Genomic DNA, 22,151 nt, shown 5'->3' with positions numbered 1-22,151 from the left:
AATAATAAGTGGCTAGATGGCATCAGGCACTGCAAACAGTACATTGCCTGACCAACTAAAAAAAGAAGCTGTGGTTTAATGGCTTGATGAGCCCCGATCTAGTACAAATCATTTGCCTACACAGAAGCCAACAAGTATTCTAAATCTCATTTTACGTTGGTTAATTATCCCCGTCTTGAACAAGGGAAGCTCAGTTCCTTTCAAAGCTTAATTGCAAACTATTATGAGGCATCAATGCAAATCATTTACTTTTGGATTTAACAAGGTCTGTTTCTGTAGTTTTACAAACAACACTTTCATTCTCAAATTTTCACACACACACACACACACACACACACACACACACACACACACACACACACACACACACACACACACACACACACACACACAGGTTTTGCAGAATAAACAACCTGAGAATCCCATTGAGATGTAACATGCTATTCTCTTCTTAAGAAATGTGAACACAGCCCAATAAAATGTTACTGCGCTCATGGGCACTGTCTTTGATATTTAAAGCATCCTTTACTGTTTGCAGTGTTAGTGTTACGGTCACTCCCCTAAAACGCCAAATACATTGGAAAGCAGGATGTCTTTACAGTACTGTCTCTCCTACTCTGTGTCATACTAAATAAACAAGATGTGGACTGACCAGCTTACTAAAAACCCAAATCAATTCTATCATGCCTTCCAGAAACTTTCATCACATATTTAAAAGGGTAACCATTTTCTGGTCAGCATGGTAAGATTCTTGGAAAAGTCAGGAACTAATTACTTAAACTCATTCAGTAGGGTTACAGACTTTTGAAATTAAATATTACTTTGATCTATAAAGTAATCTTTAAAAACACAAAGAAAGCAGTTTCTTTGTTTTATGAAACAAACAAAAAATATTTTACACATAACCTTGGGCTTAATTAAATCCTTTTCTCAAGTTCTATAAAAAAACTAAAATATCATTCAATCTGAAAAATGTTACTGCCTATAAAGAAATATTACACTTTCTTTTATGGCAATTTAGAATGCAATGATTTTTTTAGCACAGGATTGCACCTTAAACATGCAGTGTTAGCAAAGGCTGAGAACCGAATAATAAGACAGAAAAATCAATGGGGATGATTTAGCTCTCCAGATAAATAATGTCTATTGCACATTCTGTGCTATTAAGAAGCGATGGTCCAAATAAAGAAAGTGCCTAGAGAACAAATGGTTTGGGAACTAATAGAAACTATCAAGACATCATACTCGATTAACTGTTTAAGAAGCTTGACAAGAAAGTTCACTTTCATTAAAAAAAGTCTGTAATGCAAATTACTTGGTTCACTTACGATTAATGAGTTGTTTGCTTTAGATGGAACACATCAGTACAAAAAAAAAAAAAAACAGCCTTAAAAATTTGCCAAAATAGGAATCCAAGTGGATGCACATATAAACACATAACTATGTAATTGCATTGTAATAAGAGGATACTTACCTGCCGATCCCAAGAGTATACATCAGTAGAACAAAGGCTTCCACAGTGCAGCCCTCACAGGGAGTGCACATAGGGTAGTGCTGCATGCTCAACTGGTAATTTACGTTGTGCTTCATTCACCCTCAACACCCCTACCTCGTGACCATAAACAGGGTATGGGAGGGGGAGAAGAATGAACACAGTGATTACCCAGTGAGAATTAATTGGTGCTCTACAGCCAATACCCCACGAACCTTAGGTTTAGGGTAAGGTTATTGTTATGAAATAAACTTAGTTTTAATACCTAAATTTATCATCCTTCTCATGTGATCGGGCTATAGCATATAATGATGACGTCTATTATGGGTTGCGCACGCAGCACTACCCTGCATAAAATTGCAGCAATACCCGCCTCGCAGATCCGGCTCTTACACTATATCTACTGATTACATGGAAACATCCCTGAGAAGAGCATTTAGTTACCTGGTGTAATGTCATGGCAACACCATGGCACACGCTATCTTCATGTAATTGCACAGTTATTTCTCATGTAATTACTGTGTTAGAACAGGAGCCGGTGATAGTTAGCAAATTATTACAATGCTATTACATGGTTATGCATGTCCCTTAATCTAAAGTGCTTTTTAAAAAATCAATCCAGGTCAACTGGGAGTGCTGTCATTTCAGAGGCAATGTAAACTTGATTGCAGACTGATTCACATGGTCACTGCTGCCTGATATGACTATTTGTGGGCGGACGCTGCCTAACACAACATATGCACCTTTTACTTTTGCCTTGGGTCACAACTAAACTGTAGATGTGGTGTCCAGCTTCTTATCCTGTTTGCAAGCCAAGCATCTCCCCAATAAAATATTACTTTATTTAGGAGCTGGACGGGAGTTCCATGGTTACCAAAAGCACGTATGTGATTCAAGTTCTTCTGATTTCGAACTTAAAAGAGAAAACATTATCTTGCAGCTGCCTTCCTCATGAGAAATGAGGCTGAGATCATGCAGAATATACCCCAGCTGGTATAGACCTTCCTCTTCCAGCAGGGGGTGCAGTGATTTTTAAAGTTAAGTTGGAGCATATCATTAATCAATTTTGTACTGTTGGTTGCTTAAAAGTCCTGTACAGTGTTAAGTGTGAACAGCAGCCTGGGCTTGTGAAAATGGGATCCCGGTAGAGATTCACAGCCTGCACCTCTCTAGAGGAGGGTATGGAGAAAACTGGCAATGAACATGAAATAGCTTATAATTGCCTAACTGCCCCCCTGTGTACATATTCCTCTCTGACAATTCTTTAAATGGAAGAATGGAAGCACAATGTATTTGGAGTGCATCTGAGTAAGCATTATGATTCTCCCCAACTGGTAGAACCAGCACATAACACTTCAAAGTCAAAACCTCAACCATTTTTGTTATGGGTATTGTTGTTTTTTTAAAAAACAGCCTTGTGTCTGAGTCTTTTAGATCAATCAGATATATAAATGGTAATTTAGTGAAATGTTCAATGTACAAAGGAAGATATTCTTTTAAAATGTGATCAAAGCTTTTAAATTAAGTCAGGACAGGTGATGTACAAAGTTATTATGACCTATGATGATTGTTATTATTATTGTTGTTATTAATATTAAAGTCATAAATGCCAGGTAATACATTTAATATTCCTTGCCAACCAATATTTACTGAACCATATTAATAATAATGTGTGATATGAACTGGCTTGCTGAGGGAGCCTTTTATTAGGATTATATCCATTAATAATTCCCCTTGTTTTATATCATTCTTTATCATATCACATCACCTCTAGAAAAAGGACTTGTGGTTTAAATCGCTTTGCCTCTGCAAACGTTAATAAATAATAATACTGCATGATGTTCCTTTTAGGGTTTGTACCTGGCAGAGGCACCTGGTTCTGACTGTTCTAGTTATTTTCACAGCTTTCTCTCAGTCCAGTTTCTTTAACCAAGACCAACTTTCAATCGATTTCCTGATGGATTGCATTCTCCCCCAAAAGAGACACTCCAGACAGTTCCTGAATTGGTCTCTCCTGCTGAGAAAGAAATGTCCCATACAGGTACATCCAGAGGTTCATGACCTTGATAACTGGGCGCCCAATCGATTTGGCAGGGAGTGATTTATGGGACGGATGTATGGTGGAGTTCTGGCCTATCACTAATAAGATTTCAGTCTACCTCGAAAGAAATACATGTGCACGGTACAAAATCATCACCACTAAAGTAACACCAAACTGCACCAAACCTGTCAGAAATGTAGGCTTCAGGGTTGCCAGCCCTATCATTAATGGAAAACCCATCACTATGGTTACAGAAACTACTAGAATTCATCCAGGAAGCTACTAGAATTCATCTAGGATCAACATATATTGTGTCCTTGTGTTCCTCAAATTATAAAACATGGACTTCATTGGCCAATTTAAAAAAAAAACAAAGTGTAGAAAACGGAACATCTGACTCCTTGATAAACTGGAGGTCGGCCTTCTTAAGAGCTACTTTAGCTCATTAAAAAATTATAAACAAGAACCCAGACAGCTATATTGGCTTTACTACAATTCTCCATTTCTATTCTGCTTTTTTATTTTTATAAGGGACAAAGGGTAGAAGACTTGTACTGTTCAAAAGCCATTCCTTATAAAAATACCCTAAAAAAGAACACAATCTATACAAATCCTGTACTAAGAACTTTTTGTAAAAATTAACAGCAAATGTTAATCTCTGCTTAGCAGAAAAAGTTCACTAGCCTGCTGCATTATATATTTTTTTTATCTGCATGTTGATTGAGGATGTACAAAAACTGTTGACGCTGATGTTTTTCACATGGTTTGAATTGCAGTTTAATTGATTATACTGTAGCACATATTTAATTTGTGTTTGTTTATGATGTAGACTTTCAAACATATTAATTATTTCCTGTGTCTTAGTGGCTTTGCGCTCCATTGCTACACACTGAGTTGGAGTTTTGATTTGCAGCACTGCCCTCAGGGCTGAATACAGTGCGTAACTGGACAAGGTACAAGCAGGGTATTCTCAGCTTCACTTGCTATGCGGTAAGTGAAACTGCAAGACACCCCTGTGTGACAAAATCAACAACAGCCTTCTGTTAGCAGCTGGTATACGGCAAAGCAAGAACAGTAAGGAAAGCCCCCCCCCCAAGACAGTTCATCAAACCAGTAAATAAAATAAGCAAGTACTGGGTAAGCACTGGGTTTTAGACCTGCCTGCATTAACAGAATGAGAAGCACTTTAAAGGTAATATCAATTCCCCTGAACTTTACCATAAATAACGTCAGTGAGATGTCCCCAAAGCCCTGTCCAATCATGTCCATCTCAAGAAGCTAACAAGGTCAGGGTTATGGGAATTAGTAAGGGGATGCAAATGAAATGTGAAAAGCTTTGGAGCCCGTCATGCCACATCTTTATTTTTGTCTGTAAATGGATTCGGATCATTTCGGTAATTTGATTTTCACTAAAGGTGCAGGATGTTCTTTGAACCAACAGGAACAATGGAAAGGGAGGCACAGCACTGCCTGTTTGAAATCTGTTAGCTTATTAAAGCCACCCCTCAAGCTTTCATTATGTTTTCTACATCATTAACTTACTTCCAATGGAGCAAAAGGGTTTTTTTCGGTATCTCAGATCCAGTTTCCTCTTTAAAGTTTGAAATAAGTAATCACAATAAGCCCAGATTAACATGTTATATTGCAGCTAGGCTTAGTGGGCATAACAGTTATCAGCTGCGACACAAGATAAATTAATATCATTGTATTTTTAAAATTAACTATCTGGAAGTGTATCAAAGGGGAAATTCAGTCCTACACACCTCTGTTCTCACCTTATCCAAGGTTTTTAAACTATGAAACCTAGCTCACAGACTGGGTGATAAGGGGGTTATGCAGTGAGTTAGGAATCGGGATGCTTCTAGGCCCTTTTTTCTGTAAAAAAAAAAAAAAAAAATCTAAATCAAAATCCCCATCATCATTATCCTTCATTGTTCCAGTAAACTAAAATAAACCTCACGGATTGTCACAGACAGTCAGATTTCACACAGTGTGCTCATTATCTAACACATGAATGCCCTTTAAATGCTACTGTGTCCGAGTTAAACACATTTGTAGATTCTTTTATTACAGATTTAATGATAAGATAATGATTATCCAGTTGTCATGGACAGGAGATGTGTTTTCCTAACGTGTATAGAAGAATAACAACCAAAAACAATGAAGACAAAAATAATACCTGATTATGCTATGACAGCCTTCTGGCTAGAAAAACCTGTTCCTCTGAACAAATGGTTATGGCCTCAATATAGGGATCCAAAAAATACTTTCTCTTGTCTCAGTCAGCTTAATATAAAAATACATACATTGTTGTATTCTGTGTCTGAATCAGCATAAAGCCCGAAAGCAGCTTTTCTTTTTTCCTTATTTTTTAAATACAATATGTCCCTTTCATCTTGCAGATGTTTGACGAGACAGTGTACATAAATGAAAAAAGTGGACAGTGGAGTTGTGCTTCCCTGTCATATCAGACTACATTGATTTACTCAAATTTCTCAGTGAGCCACTGGCAACCAATGATGGACTGTCCCAAACTTAGTACAGCAAATACACCATTAACCTGCACCCCTGCAACACACCACATGAAGGAAATACCGCACGTCTACTCGTGTTCCTGCGGGAAAGATTGACAGATGTATTAGAGTGTTCCTGATGTACTGAGATCTTACACATGACCCTGCTCTATGAGGTCACAGAGGTGTGTTAAAATGTACATTATTTACAGTTTTTTACAATTGCTTTGACTCATTCTTCAATACAATGTTCCAGTGTGCATAACTCTTAACACAAGAAGCTGAACTGCATATTTTGGGGTCAAAATCCCATGCAAAGGGAATCTCTGAGCTTTATATTAGTTTTTTTCCAACAGCAGTATTCATGATTGTTATGTAAGACTCATTTATGTTACTGTGTTTCAAAGATTAAAACGAAAATGTTCAAACAAAGTTTCTGATGTTTTGGACACATTATTTGCTTTTGGTGTCTTTATTGCTGCATGGTTGACTCCACTGCATTCATTTTGCAAAGTATACAGGATTTTGATCAGTTGTTTGGGTTTTGGTCATCTTTGGACTGCTACATAATATTTAATACAATTGTGTATAATATCACTGAATGCTTACTGTACATTATGTATAATATGTTTTATTCTGTAGGTTGCTATAATTTTGCTTATTGTAATGTTAATCATTTGAATATGAGCAAATGACATTTAGACTTTGTTTTGATTTGAATTATTTTGTGTTTGACAGCATTATTTGCTAATCTGTGTTTAATTTAGCAATGCTTCAATGGATTAAACTTCAGTAATCAAAGCATCTGATGTTTTGGTGCTATGGTTTACTTTTGCATGATGAATTTATCTCATTTGACACAGTAGTATTTATTTTGCACTCTGCATGAGATTTTGACCCCAAAATGAGCAGTTCATCATCTTGTGTTAAGAGTTATGCACATTGAAATGCTGTACATATTGAGTTATGCACTATTGAAATGAGTCAAAGCAATTGTAAAAAACTATAAACTGTCTTGCATTCTGACATAGAAAAAGCGATTTGCAATTATGACCCCCAATTGTTACCAGGTGATTAAATAGTTAAGAACTCTACCAGATAAGTGTTAGCATTTGGCATAAGTCCTAATGCTTGACAGGTCAACTTTGACTGGAAGAGGTGATTTACAGTTATGCATGTTGTATGTTAGCATGGAAAAATGTGTCTAAATGGTTGCATTTTACCACTCAGTTTATCATTATGTGTTAAGAGTTGTGCATATTTGGGACAATGTATTGAAAAATGAAAGAATGATGCAATGTTAATAATTAATTGGTTAAGATAACTCTCCTTTCTCATATGTAGGTACAGCTGCATTAGGTTATTTGAAATACCATATGCTCCATACATTTCGAGGTGAGATATTCCAATGATTTACAATGCAATTTAAGAATGTGTAGTATACTAATAATACACATGTCTTATTTTGTTTATTTTTTTTTCAATATGCTGCCTGCCTTGTCTCTTTCTGCCACTGACTCGTTCACATTTATCTTGATCAAACATCGGTCCTGGGAGGTGTTGATTTGTCTGAGGTGACATGAAGCATCTTCAAGCAAGTTGCAGTGCACAGATGGGTTTTGTATATTGGAAAAAGAACAATACAGAAACATGCATGTTCACAGGTTTCTGAACACCTTTTTAACATGAAGAAAGACATGCATCTGGTCTGTTTCTATGCACAGATTACCTGTCAACATCTCCTCTGTCTGTGTTTGTGTGTGTGTGTGTGTGTGTGTGTGTGTGTGTGTGTGTGTGTGTGTGTGTGTGCGCGTGTGTTTATGAGTGTCGATGGTAGGTGGTCTTACAGCTGAAAAAATACATGTTTGCAATTAAATGTTGGCAATTGCTTTTAAAAGTAATTACAGTAGTAGCAACAGATCCTAGTTAATCACACAATAAGTGTTTAGAGCTATCTTACGAAATTACATCATAAATACGAAGACTAAATTGATATACTAACTTAAAAGCTGCATAAATTAAAACCAGAAAGCCCCTTGTCTTAATTTTTAATTACCTGTTGTTCATATGCTTTTTAAATATTTTATAACATTGAAATATCTTGAAATGGAAGAAAGCATGCATGCATATTGCTTAAGTTAGAATCAGGTACCAAGGAATCACATTTTGGTATATAATTGAAAATGATCGTGGGACATGCAACTTATCTCCACCTAGCAGACAATATACAGGTTGATTAGAAAGTAAGTTTACCACATCAATGATATGGTGAGGTTAAAAATTGAACAATATGTATAGAGAGTGCATGAGGAGCTGCTTTCTTTGACCACCCTCCCAGCACATTATTGGTCATTAACAGCTGGAAATGTAGCAAGACAGTCCAATTAGCAGAAAAAGAAATGATATCAACCAAATGTCTAACCAAATTATTATTGAAGAGACACAATTCAAGCTGTAGATTAATAATCCCTTCAACTATTAACAGCTATCACAATGAGCAAATATTTTATTGTCAATTCAAATGACAAAAAAAAGCGATTTTTTTATTGAGCAGGAGAACAAGTACATTTATTAGAGATTTCAATTCAGCAAATCATTTTTGATGCCACTGGTACCTGATTATTGGCAAATATTGTTTCATGTTGGCACAAAATAATGTCTGACTTGACTAATTGTTTCTCTAAAGCCTTCACATATTCACATCAAATACATTTCTTGGGAGACCACTGTTAAACGAGAGTTCTCATTAGCACTGTTTAAATCCTATCACAAACATCATTTGCTAACGTGTTTGACTCATTGACTGCATTTTCATTATATACTCATTTACAAAAAGTCCCACTGCTACAATACTGTGACAGACTGTCTATCCGTCCATCTTTCCACCTGAAATGCAAGTTAAATGAATGCCAAGTAGAATGAAATTATCTGTGAGGCACCAGGACCCTGCAGTGTTATTTATTTATTTAGTTTTATTTTATACATTCTGGTGACTGGTGAAAGCGCGGTATGAGAGTTTACAGGAGCTTCACACCCAGTGTTTTTGTTTGCAAGTTTTTGGGTCAGACTTAGGAAACCTGCTCAATGGCAGACATTTAGCGTCTGAGCAAGTGTAACGGGCAGTGTTGTGTGATATACTGCCTTTACGGACTCTTTCCTGTCCCCTGTCGATGAGATGAGATGAGGTTAAAAGCTCTAGAACCATGATTGCAGACAAGCTCTTTTTCATTATGTTTAAGACACTTGCTTGCGATTGATGCACGGGGTTGCCAGTTCGCACTCAGTCTCGGCTTTTTACACAAGATCAACATTTCCCACCACTGTAAACTGTTTAATACATTTTCAGTATTGTACAACTAGTCCCCCAAATCCCAGTCCCCATATCTTTACAACACAGCAAATTCAATGAAAATGTCGACCCCCATCACCTTGTAGTGTGCTAAGTCAGTGGTGTGTGAACTGCACACCACTGCGCTAAGCAACTGCAGCCAGAATGTAGTAATGCTGCGTTTGCCATATTCTGTTTGGGACCTGAAATTCGCTCATGTGTACCACACATCGACTTTGTTAACACAACAAATAATGATTTTCTTTCTGAAAAAAAAAAAAAATGATAGATTAGCAGATGCAGAACTTGCCCTTTAAAATCCTGGCAGGTTATATTCAAGCTGCACTATCAGTTGTACCCAGTATAACAACAGAAATGCACGGTTTTGTTTCAGTGTGCTCTATTGGGCTTTGCAATTCTTAACACTGCTGAATACTCAACGCACCCAACATGATTTGCATTCTAACTAAAGACGCTGCCATACAAACACATAGGAACAGTACGTGTGTCAATACGGTTCATAAGACAGCTGGTAATTAGAACAACTATTTTGCAGCAAAATTGATTTTGGAACACATATATGTAGTTTCTTTCTGGATACCCAGCAGGTATATAAAGCAGGTGCACAGGTTCACAGCCATTCCACAAATTCAACAGTATAGACAGCAATCATCAAATAACCTCACATTCAAGGGATTGTTATTTTTTTTTTTAAACTATCTTAACCAGCTCTTCAGCCAGCATTACAGCTGAAATTTCCAACAGGCACAGTATAACAGTATGGCTTCCTTGAGAAAATAATTTCATACCATCACATTGTACAGGTATTATAGGCAATGCAGTCCATTTCTGTGTTATTTGCCCTTTGTCTATATTTGTATCAATCAAACTAAAAGGCCTTAAATGGTACCAGACAGTACATATTTTCTCAGCGATGTTATGCATCATTGCAAAACGTTATTTTATTTTAGTTGGATGTTCTGCGTGCCATTAGAGGTGTAATTGGATGACTATACATGGGGGTTCAGGAAGGGCACCTGGCCTGAGTGACTGCAGTCTGCCAGGATAGCTTTATTAGATAATAACATCAGGCCTGCAGAGACACTGAAACAAAGCCAAGGTGTAATACTGATTGGAGTCAGAGAGGTACATGGCGCCAAACACAGTGACTGACTGCTGTCGTTGGGACCTGGGCACCGATTACAAAAAAAAAAAAAAAGTAGTCATTCTAATGAAATAATAATCACACCGATCTTAGCTTTCTTTTGCACTTTCAGTCACTGTCTGTTTAATTGTTCCATTATGCTATACTTGATAATGGCTGGGCAAATTCTTGCACCCCATAGAGTTCAAAGGAACAGATTAACGTTCTAAAAAATAAAAATTAATTTAATGTGACCAAAGGGGTGATACAGTGTTTACCAGATCGTTGTGGTTGTTTTTCTGCCACACCAAATAATTCCCTGATTAAGATACAGTAGGCCTATGCAGGAGTTAATATTTTCACTTAATATTCTTAATGGCGTTTCATTTTGTATTAAAACAAACAAAAAAAAAAACTCCAATGCAACAGTGTTCTGCTTCTTTAACACACAGAGCTTAATCTAATAATAAGTCTTTCCAATACTTTTAAAGCTATAAAGTACGCACTATATATTGTTCGGAGAAAAAAAACGAGTACTTGTCAGTTTCCACATCCAGGCAGGCCAGAATTGATGTGCTGTGTGGGAGGCTAACACTCCCTGCAGGCATTGCATCTTCTTGTACAGACATTTTAATGTTCTGCTTAAAACTGTCAGCAGCTTTTAGGAAATAACCCACAGAGTTTCATGGAAAAGTAGGCACGAGCAGTGTTGATTAATATAACTTAGACTCCGATTACTGATGCCATATCCACAGAATCAAGCTGGCACACCATAACAGGAGTCTCGTAACTTCATTAATACGACTGCTTAGCCCAATGGAGCTAAACAGAAATACAACAAACTTCAAAACGCAAAGCTATCCAAAGCCACCAACAATAAAACAAATATGCTGTGTGAGCTAGTCAACATCGTTTTAATACATTTCTTTTCCTCATTTGTGGCAAATCCGTAGCACTAGGCCCTATGAATAAAGCTTGAGTCATTTTGACAATGTTTGATATTCACATCTGTATTTAAGTCATACAATCAGAGAAGATTGTTTAAATGCATTGGGAGTTACAGCTTTGTGAATAGGCCCCCTTAGGACATCCACCAGCCTTTATCTGCAGAATCTCTTGATACTATTGACAGCACTTTGCTTTGAGACATGGTGGTTTTCTATCACTTGCTTAAGACGTGTTTACTGTATAATATAAAATTGAACATTGGGAATTGGAATTGCAGCAGAAACTAGATTGCATCTTTAACAAAGCATTCATAGGCCGTTTTCCCACTTCAACATTTCTGCTGTTTAGTTTTTTTGAAGAACAGGCTGAAGTTAACATAGCTATAATATGTGGCAGAAAAGGACTCTTCCAAAGAGAAATCAAAATGTCATTGCAACTGACCTCCTGCCACCACAGTCCCCATTCATCCTTCTGTTCAGACAGCAGGTTATGAAAAATAAACCTGTGTGTCAACAATATTTCATTCCTCCTTAAAAAAATATTCATAAAACTAGCTGTCGGGGCAAACGTCTACTGTCACATACAAAGACAACTATGGCTGCAGCCAGATACAGTAGAAAACAAAAAAATGTCTCTTCCTATTCAGTATTCTCAGTAGCACTCCAATTAAGGAGAATCATCTCTCACATTTGATTCAGAAGCACCATAGTGGGAAGACACAAATCTCCACTTCTACATTTTTCTGAACATTAATACTATGATAAAACTATCTGAAGGGATTGCACAGTTACTATAGTTTACCTTGTGTTATACTTTCAGCTTCTGCGAAAATGCTACCGAGTTAAATTAGAACTTGGACTGGAATTGGTGGGCTAGGAATACCTTTGCAAATCCACAACCCACTTGTAAAGTAACATCGCTCTCCTCAAGGAGTTTATGCCACCAACAATTCACTATTACTGTTTGTTACAGGACAGCTGGTGTGTCTTTAATCACAATGCACCATACCCTACTGCCTGCTGAGGAAGAAAAACACAACCATATACTTCACTCTCAGTTCTGAAGCCTAATCAATATGACTTTATTCAACTTTAGATCTTGAAAGGATTATTCACATTGGAGTTCAGGTGCTTACTAAATACATTGAAAATGCCACTAAACCCTCAACCCCTATCCGGTCAGGAATATTTCTACTTTGTAACATACTTACTGTGTAAAATGAAGATGTAATTTATGGTTGTCAACAAATACTTTCCTCAGGCTAAATTGATGAAATGCAATTCCTACCCAAGCAAAGCCCCTTGAACGACTTGTGCGTAAAAGTGTAAAAGCTGCTGCCACTAATTACTGAATTGCCTATCACCCAACTGTATGCTCGTTTAAATTGAACTGATTCAACTGATGGCTGCTTAAACATTACCAGAAATAAAACCCACTTCTTATTTTAAAAGACTTTGATTTAATAAAAGCGTGTTTTTTCCTAATACACACAGCATCCTCCAGTTGCAGGAAGTCAGCTGAAGTAACAAAAAACTCAGGTGACAGTACTCCAAGCATGGCTGGTTTGAAGCTCATTAGCAGCACTCTACATTTCCTTTAAAAATCCATCAAGAAATATGTCCCAGGGATACTGCGCTAGCTCAACAATCTAGCTTTGCATTAAAAGGGCTGTGAGACATTCAAATGAGAATAAAACATAATATTAGACATGCAGGTGATAAACCAGGCCTCCGCTGAACAACAGGCTTCCTTTATAATGATAACCACCGGCTGCTATGTGGTTATTTAAGGGAGCAGGGGGAGCAAGTTCAAAGTGACAGCTTCTCTTTGTTGCAGAGAGCTTGTTCATGTCACTGCAAGCCCTTACCTGCAAACGGCACTGGAGCGTCTTTGTCAAGAGCCATGAGAGGCGGGTCCAGCTGGACCGTGTCGTTGTTTTCAGTGATCACTCCGTGGTAGGACGTCTCAATCCAAGGTTTGTGCTTGTTTACTGCAAAGAGAAAAGAAAAGTTGGTGAACAATAGTATTTTTTTTTTTCCCAGGTTTTTTTTTTCGTAGGTTGAAATATCACAGTTCTCGTGATGTTCTGTGTAAGAAACACACTCTGAAAATGAAAATGTAAACAGGTTTTTACTTATTTATATATATCGATATATATATATATATATATATATATATATATATATATATATATATATTTTACATGCAATTATAATATACATGCACTTATAATGTTTTATTATAATGGCATACAGTGCCACCAGGTAATCAAATGTACTATGGATTTTAAGATTTTAAGTCAGCAGATACTTCATTATCATTGACGGGTTTGCAAACCCACATAACGTGCTTCACTTATTTTCTTCAGGACTGGAAGTAATAGCTTTTTAAAAATTGTCATGCAAATAGCATAGTCTTTCGATGGTGCTGTGCGTGCTAATCAGCCAGGGGAAAGAGAAAAAATGACCTTTACATTTACATTCAAAAACTATTATTCCTATTTAGCACATTTATTTATTTATTTATTTTTTAATGTCTAATTTGTAATAAAATATTATATATCCTGTCGTGAAACTGCTAATAAGCCTGGTCTTGTGACAAAAGAGTTCAACAAAAACAAACATTTTCCGTTTGCTACAACCCCGATAAGTACGTTTATACCATCACAGAAGCAGCTTGGCAATCTCTAGCATGAGCAAGCCACACATAAGAAAGGATACTGTATTACTGTACACTAGCATTATCACCGTTTGCATTTGGAATATACTGTAAGCGCAGTGCTGTCCATAGTACTAAGACATAGGCAAGGTTTATTTTTATTAACGTATATTAAAAAGAAAAAGTGACATTATAATGGGCTTGGGAATTGGGTACAGTACTCAAAGCCTGTTTCTACATTGCAGATTGCTATCTCTTTATCAAATATTCAGGTAGGTATAGTTATTTGCACACACTGCATTTGGAAATAACTGCTACTGTGCATGCTTAAACTGTCAGAAAAAAAAAACTCAGTAGATTCTGACCTCTCTAATTGTCGTTTTAAAACAACAAATCTCACGCATCCTGTCTGATGAGTTCCCCTTAACATGGCAGCTCCATGGTCGTGGTAAAACTTCATGAAATGTGTCATTATTCTGTATAAGACTATTCGGGCAGTGCAGAAAAAGTCATAACACTATGGCTAAAATAGCTTTCCTTTTAACGTTTCTTTCCCTTTAGTTTTAATCAGATTTATGCATTGCCCCGTGACTGAATTGTGCAGTCACACCAAGACTGTAATGGTAATATCCAATGTGGTGTGTTATTACCAGATTCTCTGCACATTCAAAAGAAGCAGCTCATTATTTTCATGATAAAGGCTTTCATCAAAAGCAGGACAATTATACAAGCTTTGCTATGTACTGTGCCTGTATTAACAACTGTATTTTTCCTTTGTAATTCAAAATAACATTGACAACAGACAAGTAACCAAATGCAATACAGATCCCCAAATAATAAAACAATTCTTAAACATTACCCAGTGAAGTCTGACTGTACTGACTGCAGATGATTGGCAATTTTCTATTTATTTATTTGTTTATTTATTTTAAGTAATCTGACAGCCAGCCTTCAATTTTTAACTACTGTTTGCCAATGATTAAAATTGCCACCCCAACATCTAGATCCCTGGTCAAGAACAAAATGCAAAAGGATTGATCTGAGAGCGCTGTGTCTTTAATTGGGTTAGCCATGCATTTGTGTCATCATTGCTGTGGTGCATGCTTGAGGAGTCAAGCCATTTCCCCAGTCGACTTGAATCATCTGAGTGATTCCAACCAGACAGGCATGTACAAAATGAAATGAAACACACTTCACACAAATGACTGCAGATGCACTTCTCAAAACCCCCACTCTATTACTTCACTGACACAACTGTGAGAAAAAGAAACAGATTTCTCTACATTACATTAGAAGACTCTCTAAGAAATGCAAACGTAGATTTGATAAGGATATTAAAAGAGATTTTAATACTGTGGATGCAACCACCCATTTTGAAGGGTACAGGGTTGAAAGGATAGATTCAGCACGACAGGCACGAATCTCTATATTTAAAACTATTTGTAGCTGTGAACACCATTTTCATTAACACTACAAGCTAGCCACATTGGAACTTAATTAGACTGTATAACTTAGAAATTCTACATCATTTTACACCCAGAAAAAAAGGAATAGCCATCATTACTCAATTCCTACAAGATAATCTTCCAATTCTCTAGTAGAGCTCATAATGACATTTTTTACTCTGACATTTAAAATCACTTCTACTCTGAAAAGTAATTAAACCAGGAATCTGTCCTTTACAATTTTATGAGTTTCTTGAGCTTAGCCAGTCATAGTGACCTCTTATTCTGGGGAACGGGAGGGCAGAATGACCTGAAATACAAACAGATGACTGGTCAAGCAGATAATAACCCAGCTGTCGAAGATCCACAAGTACTTTCTCTCTCCTTGACTCCAGGGACTCCTGGTTGCTGATGAGTTGTTATAATGAGATATAAAAGCATCAGAACTAAAGAAATAAATCAGAGGTGAGATAAAACCCAGGTGAAATACAACCTATTTAGGGTTTAACCTCACCTGATTCTTGTAAAGGAAAAATATAGAAAACAATACCTATTAAAGATCACTATAAAAAAAAAACAAAAAAAAAAACAACTAACTCTTGAATGTGTTGAGGATAACTGGAGATAAGCACTATAACTTTCCTCTACATCTACCAATGCACAGAAAAGTGCACATAAGATAACAAATGCATGGTAAATAAATGATGACAAATAAAAAATAAATTTGATGAAGCACGGTAAAGGCATGCCAAAGTAATGTGCAAAATTACTGTAAACACTTCTAACATAGGTAGCATGGTAAAAAGCAAAGGCACGAGAGCCATGATCTGATCTTATAAAACCGATGTAGTGTTATAAAGTGATATGTCGTCACAATGTGATATGCGTACCAAAATGTGACCTGTGTAATGTTAGAAAGTGGTACGCTGTCACATTGAAAGCAGTGCGCTGTGAGATTTTGGTACAGGTGCAATCAATTGCGATGTGATGTGTTTTCCTATTGTCAAACAAGTACATTTACCATTAATTATACATTATTTTTTTGCAAACTTAAAAACTGGGAACAGACCATCATTTTCTCTAAAAAAAAAAAAAAAAAAAAAAAGAAATTCAGGATGAACAAGACCCAATGTATTGCATATGATACATATTTGCATACTATTTTCTTAAAAGGTTTAAAACTATGATAAATTCAATTAAAAAAAAGATGAAAAAGACAAGATAACAGCATAATGTACCAGATTTGAATGGGCACTTCCTTGCTTTCTAAGGGGAAGTTGTTTAGAAGTTTAGGCATGCGCGAGAAAGCACAGTTTTTATCTGCATAGCTCAAAATAACACGACACCGGTGCGATACACTATAGAGACTGAGCTTTGTTTTGATTCACTGTCGGAAATATTTTCATCCACACCACCTGGAGGACAACAGGGACCCCTGCAAGACATTCAGTCTAAGTTTTCCTTGATCCTCTGTTGCACTGCATAATTACAGCTCCAGATAGACTCCAGGAGTGTGCATCTTTAATGGAAGCACTGAAACCCTACTACAAGACTGCAAAGCCATTCGAATTGCTAAAGGAAACAGTATTCACCATGAATGAATAAAAATGCCCTCAAACTGTGCTGTGCCTTCTCGATCAGTTCAAGAAGCATGCATGTCTAAATGTGACGGAGTTCATTAGCAACCTTAACAGCCTAGTGTTTAGACAAGAAGAAGGAATCCAGCTAACATTCAGTACAAATATGAATGCCTGGGTGAGCTGGACATCCTAGAAATATTCCTTGTACGGGGCTTCTACTGTATAACAGGCGACGTTGTGTGATGCATTACCTTTATGGATTCTGAGCCCAGTGAAATGATGTTCTAAAATTGCTTGTGCTGGAGTTGTGGTACTTTCTTGTGGAGTGTGTGATCGTCGAGTCGTGGGCAGCCTCTGCCCTGTTACAAAACGAAATTGTTACTTCAGATTCTGTGCCCCATCAATATTCTGAACTAACAGAAACTCGATTTAGGTTATCAAGAAATGAGCTTGTAGTTTTAAAGGTTGTGGTATTTGAACACTGAAGATAAGTCACACTAAATCAGTCCTGAAAAAAATCAAACAGAGGTTTGTACTTGGTACTCTAACACATGGGCCAGTCTGCTTTGCACAAAACAATCTGTTACCAATCACAATTAATGATCTTGTTATCAGCTTTATGATAATATGTGGACATATGCTGTTTGAGAATGTAGATTATAATTTTTGTTAACCTATTTCTTAGCAGGTAGCCCATTCAACATTGTCTTGAAATGCAACGTATTTAATAATTTGCAAAATATATATATATATATATATATATATATATATATATATATATATATATATATATTATATAGGCTGCAAGATCTTATTAGACTTAATGATATGGAAACTGAAAAACATAATTCAATTTTCAAATGCTATTACCAGGTATGAAGTAACACAGTTATCCATATATAGTAGTTGGGTAATCTATTGTAATCAAAACTAGTAAATCAGATTAAATAAAAACATGCAAGGAAACCCAATGTGAACAGGTTGAGTGCTTTTTTTCTCTCCATGACAGATACATATAGGATGAGCAATGCTACAACTGCATGTTAATCCAGACAGGCATGTAATTGGCCATATTGTCAGTCACTAGGGATAGGATTGATAAAATAGTTTGGCCAAATAATGACCACATACCTGTCATTTTTTGTTATTCCAAATCCTTACCTTTAGACAACTTTTCTGAACAAAATCAAAGCCTTGGTTGTGACACAGATACTAGTATGAGGTGTTCCTGAAAGCCCATAAACAAACTGTATTTAAAGTTGTTTTTCAAACAGATGTGTCAGATGTGGATCTGCTAATGCCTGTAAGCTCCATCATGCACCAGATGCTTCACAGAGCAAAGAACGCATGTGTGAACTTGGGAGCTGCGCACTTTAAATGTCCTATTTATCTTCAATTGTGTAAGCAAACTGAATTGACAGTAATATGTTTGTTTTTTCTTCTTTTTCCTTTGTTCCCAGAAATTGCCTTAAAAGCCTTACATCAGGAGAGTCAATTCCTATTTCAGAGATGTTTTTACTTGAAACCGGGCAGTGGCACTTCTCCTGAAGCATTACCCTTTCATATAGAACACAAAAACATTGCTTTGTTCCTTCAACTGGTCTTGTAGGCCAGAGCACTGAGCCATGCAAGTGAATGTATTTCAACAAGGCTGAGTAAAAATAAGACACGTGACTTCAAAGTTAGCTGTGGAGAGATTCTCTTTGATACAAGCCTGCTGTTCCTGCTTTAAGCAGGTATACTCAGGAGCAGGTAAACGCTTTTGAAGGACATAGACAATACATGCAGGGTCTAGAACACTTTCCCCATGGAACTAAACATTGATTTTTTTTTTCATTAAATTAATTCCAGTGGTCTTTATTACCCACAATGAAACTACAGCCAGTGTGGTATGTCGGCTTTAATAAAAAACACTTTCTGTATTTAGTATTCTTGCAGTGTAAATGATAAATCATACTGTACACCAACATGGTTCTCTGTAAGGTATTCATTGACAGAACATGGTATTAAAATGACCCATTTCATTAAGACTTTTACCTGTCCAGTCAGGCACTCTTGGAACTGTAATGCAATACAATTCTCCTTTGGATTCCATCCTTGGACGGTACTGCAGTACAACTCTTCTTTGGATTCCATCTTTTAGCCCCTTTATCTCCAGCAGTCAAATGAGTGCAAATCTACAGATAGCATGTCAATGAAATTCATAATAAAGAAGGACACATCCCAATATTGAGCCAATAGAGAATACAGATAATGATCTCATTACAAAACAGAATAGGTTTCCCAAAATAAGCAGAAGGAATTTTTAACATGTTCCCACAAATGCTAAAACCATTTGGAATGTAATAGCAAAAGAAACAGTCCTACATTCATAATTACAGTTGTTAGCTCAACCAAATCTATGTGAAATCGTGTCTTCTAATTAAAAGATCGACCTTTAATTAAAAATTTTCAAGTTAAATGATGAAAAATGTAAACCTGTTCAAAATGTTTGGGAGCTACAGCAATAACCTTAAGTCAAGCTGTTTGGAGATCTGTTTGAAAGTGACAGTGGGGATGATAAGAATTACATTAGCTGTTTTGGTACGGTAGTTATTGCTGAAATAGAGGATGATATCTCAAGAACAAATAGGTGATCACCTTGTCAAAGCAAGTCTTTCTTTATCCTGTGAAGAAAACATGCGCAGTATGCTTTACTGATTTATGAATCATCATAACCTATTTGACTTTACATCATCACAGCATTTTCTCATGCTGACCCTTCTCATCTCAGACTGCGTTCAACAGCATTACAAATGTCATGGATTAGCCTCTAAAGTGTCAGTTGGCAGGGTGAAAAAAAACAGCTCAAATGGTAATTGCATATTTTCCAGTTGACTGCAAGAAATGATCATTTGATTTTAATTTAAATGAAACAGCACAGTTCGTTAAATCCTTTCACATTTTTGTTTTTTAAAAGTCTGCTCATTTCCCACCACTCATATCTACTCAAATTTGTTAACTAATCTGACACACTGTAGCATTGTCACCAGTGAGAAAGGCTTCTTTGTATTGATTTAAATGAGGTCAGACCAGGACAAAAGCCTTGATATGACCTTGGTTTCATCAGGTTTTATCCCATAGACAAGGTCATTCACAGCCCACAGTTCCCCACTCTACTGTAGTAAGTACACTGATTTAGGAAAAAGTCCATTTGAAATGATTACGTCATGTACTCTCCGAAAATGCACTAGCTTTAACCATAATTTAAGTATTATCTGAGACCTCAAATCTAGTATGAACAGAAACACATTAATACAATATAAAATGGATTAATATTGTAACAATGGGGCTGATTTGTTTGAGTAAATTCATTCTGTAACTGACACTTGGTAACACTCCAGTTAAGGGATCCATTGATAAGATGGATGGTGACTGTGAATATGTTTAACAGGGTATCTCAGTTTATTATTTGCATTGTGTTAGAAAGCAATTGCAAGGTTGCTAAATTGCCATAGCTACATATCATCAGAGGAGGAGAGCAAAGGTTATTCATGGCGAAATTGGCATCAGATACAAAGGAAGGCAATTATATGTTTTTTATGGTATGGTAGATAAAGTTATTTTAAACCTCAGGCATAATGAAAAGATATGTGCTTGTGTAGAGAATCTAGGGATGACCTTTTTGATGACTACGCAGTGAGAACTTCTTTCGTATTTTGCCAGTAATTAAACTTTCACTTGCAGATTTAACTTGACACACAATTTAGAAATTACACACATCCACCACACTAGTATTAATCTCTGACCAGCTGCTTTTGTTCCCCTTATCTTTGTATTATGCCTGTGTCAGAATGAATCTAGGAGACATGAACTTAATGTGTCAGTTCCCTGTAACTAAAAAGAAAAATGGTATTGTTCAATTAAAAAAGAAATCTATAAGAAATTAAACTTAGATAACTAAGGTCAACAAAGAGTTGATAGTGAATATATTTTACCAATGAAAAGTAAATGTTCTTGAGGGGGGTGTATTACTGCTTCCAATAAACAATGAATAACTTGCTGAGCAAACAGACTCTCTATAAAAAGAGGATTGACGACATCACAAATTGAGTCCAAGGGTTAAAAGTGCTGCTGCTACAGAGGTATAAAGCTGGGAAGTTCTAATGTAAATTTGATGATCAAACAGGCATTTTTTATTCAACACAACAAGGTATAGTAAATTATCATCTTGCTGTGAAAAATGCTCTTAGTCCACCGCCATCTATCCCTTTCTCAACCTCATTAGCTGTTCAGGAATATTGCTTTCAAATATTTTCCTCTTAGATGTATATAGGCTCACTTGATGAGAGAGAAAAGGAGTTGGCAGTGTCATCTTCGCTGATTGTGGGAACATATGCCAATTATATTCTGAGAACGGAACAGAGAAAGGGGAGACGCTGGGGTTAAGGGGAGAAGTAGTAGATTGTTGTCTACCTCTAATTTAAAAATTAGAGGAAGATGTTAATACATCTCACCAATGGCTGCTTTTAAAACAACGGAAGTACCAGAACTATAACCCTAACCCTAACCCAGTCCTTTTACTGTAATACACTCTCAGGAATACATCGATGTCTGTCCATATAACAACAAATGCTAAAGCTTTGGTTTACCTACAGCTGTCAAGAAAACGAACATAAACACTTCTTGTTCTATATGCAGTACTCAATGCCACAGAGGACACTCAAGACAAAGCAATACTGATCTGTGGAAAGACTTTGTCAAACCTCATTACCTTGCTTAGATTAAAATAAAAAACAAAAATATAATCATGGATTAAGGTAGCACAGCCATTATCTCAGACAGACATCCTCAGAACAGTATCTATGCTCTGTTCTTGAAAATGAAAGATGACTAAGTTAATTTTATCAAAAGACAAATCACTGGTTCTAATTATATTGGTTGTAAGTATAAAACAGAGGAAGGGGTTTAGATTTGAGGGCAGAACACGACCTACAGTATTGCAGTATTTCTAAATCCTAAC

General features: G+C 36.5%; 1 protein-coding gene across 1 annotated transcript in view; it reads right to left on the bottom strand.

Annotated features, from left to right (window-relative positions):
* Positions 1–22,151, bottom strand: part of LOC121323582 (calsyntenin-2-like) — a 178,337-nt gene that overhangs the window by 72,519 nt on the left and 83,667 nt on the right. Inside the window, exon 2 of the mRNA XM_041264721.1 lies at positions 13,334–13,456. Coding sequence (XP_041120655.1) covers positions 13,334–13,456 — 123 coding nt within the window. The remainder of the gene's footprint in view (positions 1–13,333; positions 13,457–22,151) is intronic.

This window comes from Polyodon spathula, chromosome 11 (assembly GCF_017654505.1).
Source record: "Polyodon spathula isolate WHYD16114869_AA chromosome 11, ASM1765450v1, whole genome shotgun sequence".
Classification (NCBI taxonomy): Eukaryota; Metazoa; Chordata; class Actinopteri; order Acipenseriformes; family Polyodontidae; genus Polyodon; species Polyodon spathula.
The sequence above is the reverse complement of the archived record's forward strand: the minus strand, read 5'-3'. Positions and strand labels throughout refer to the sequence as shown.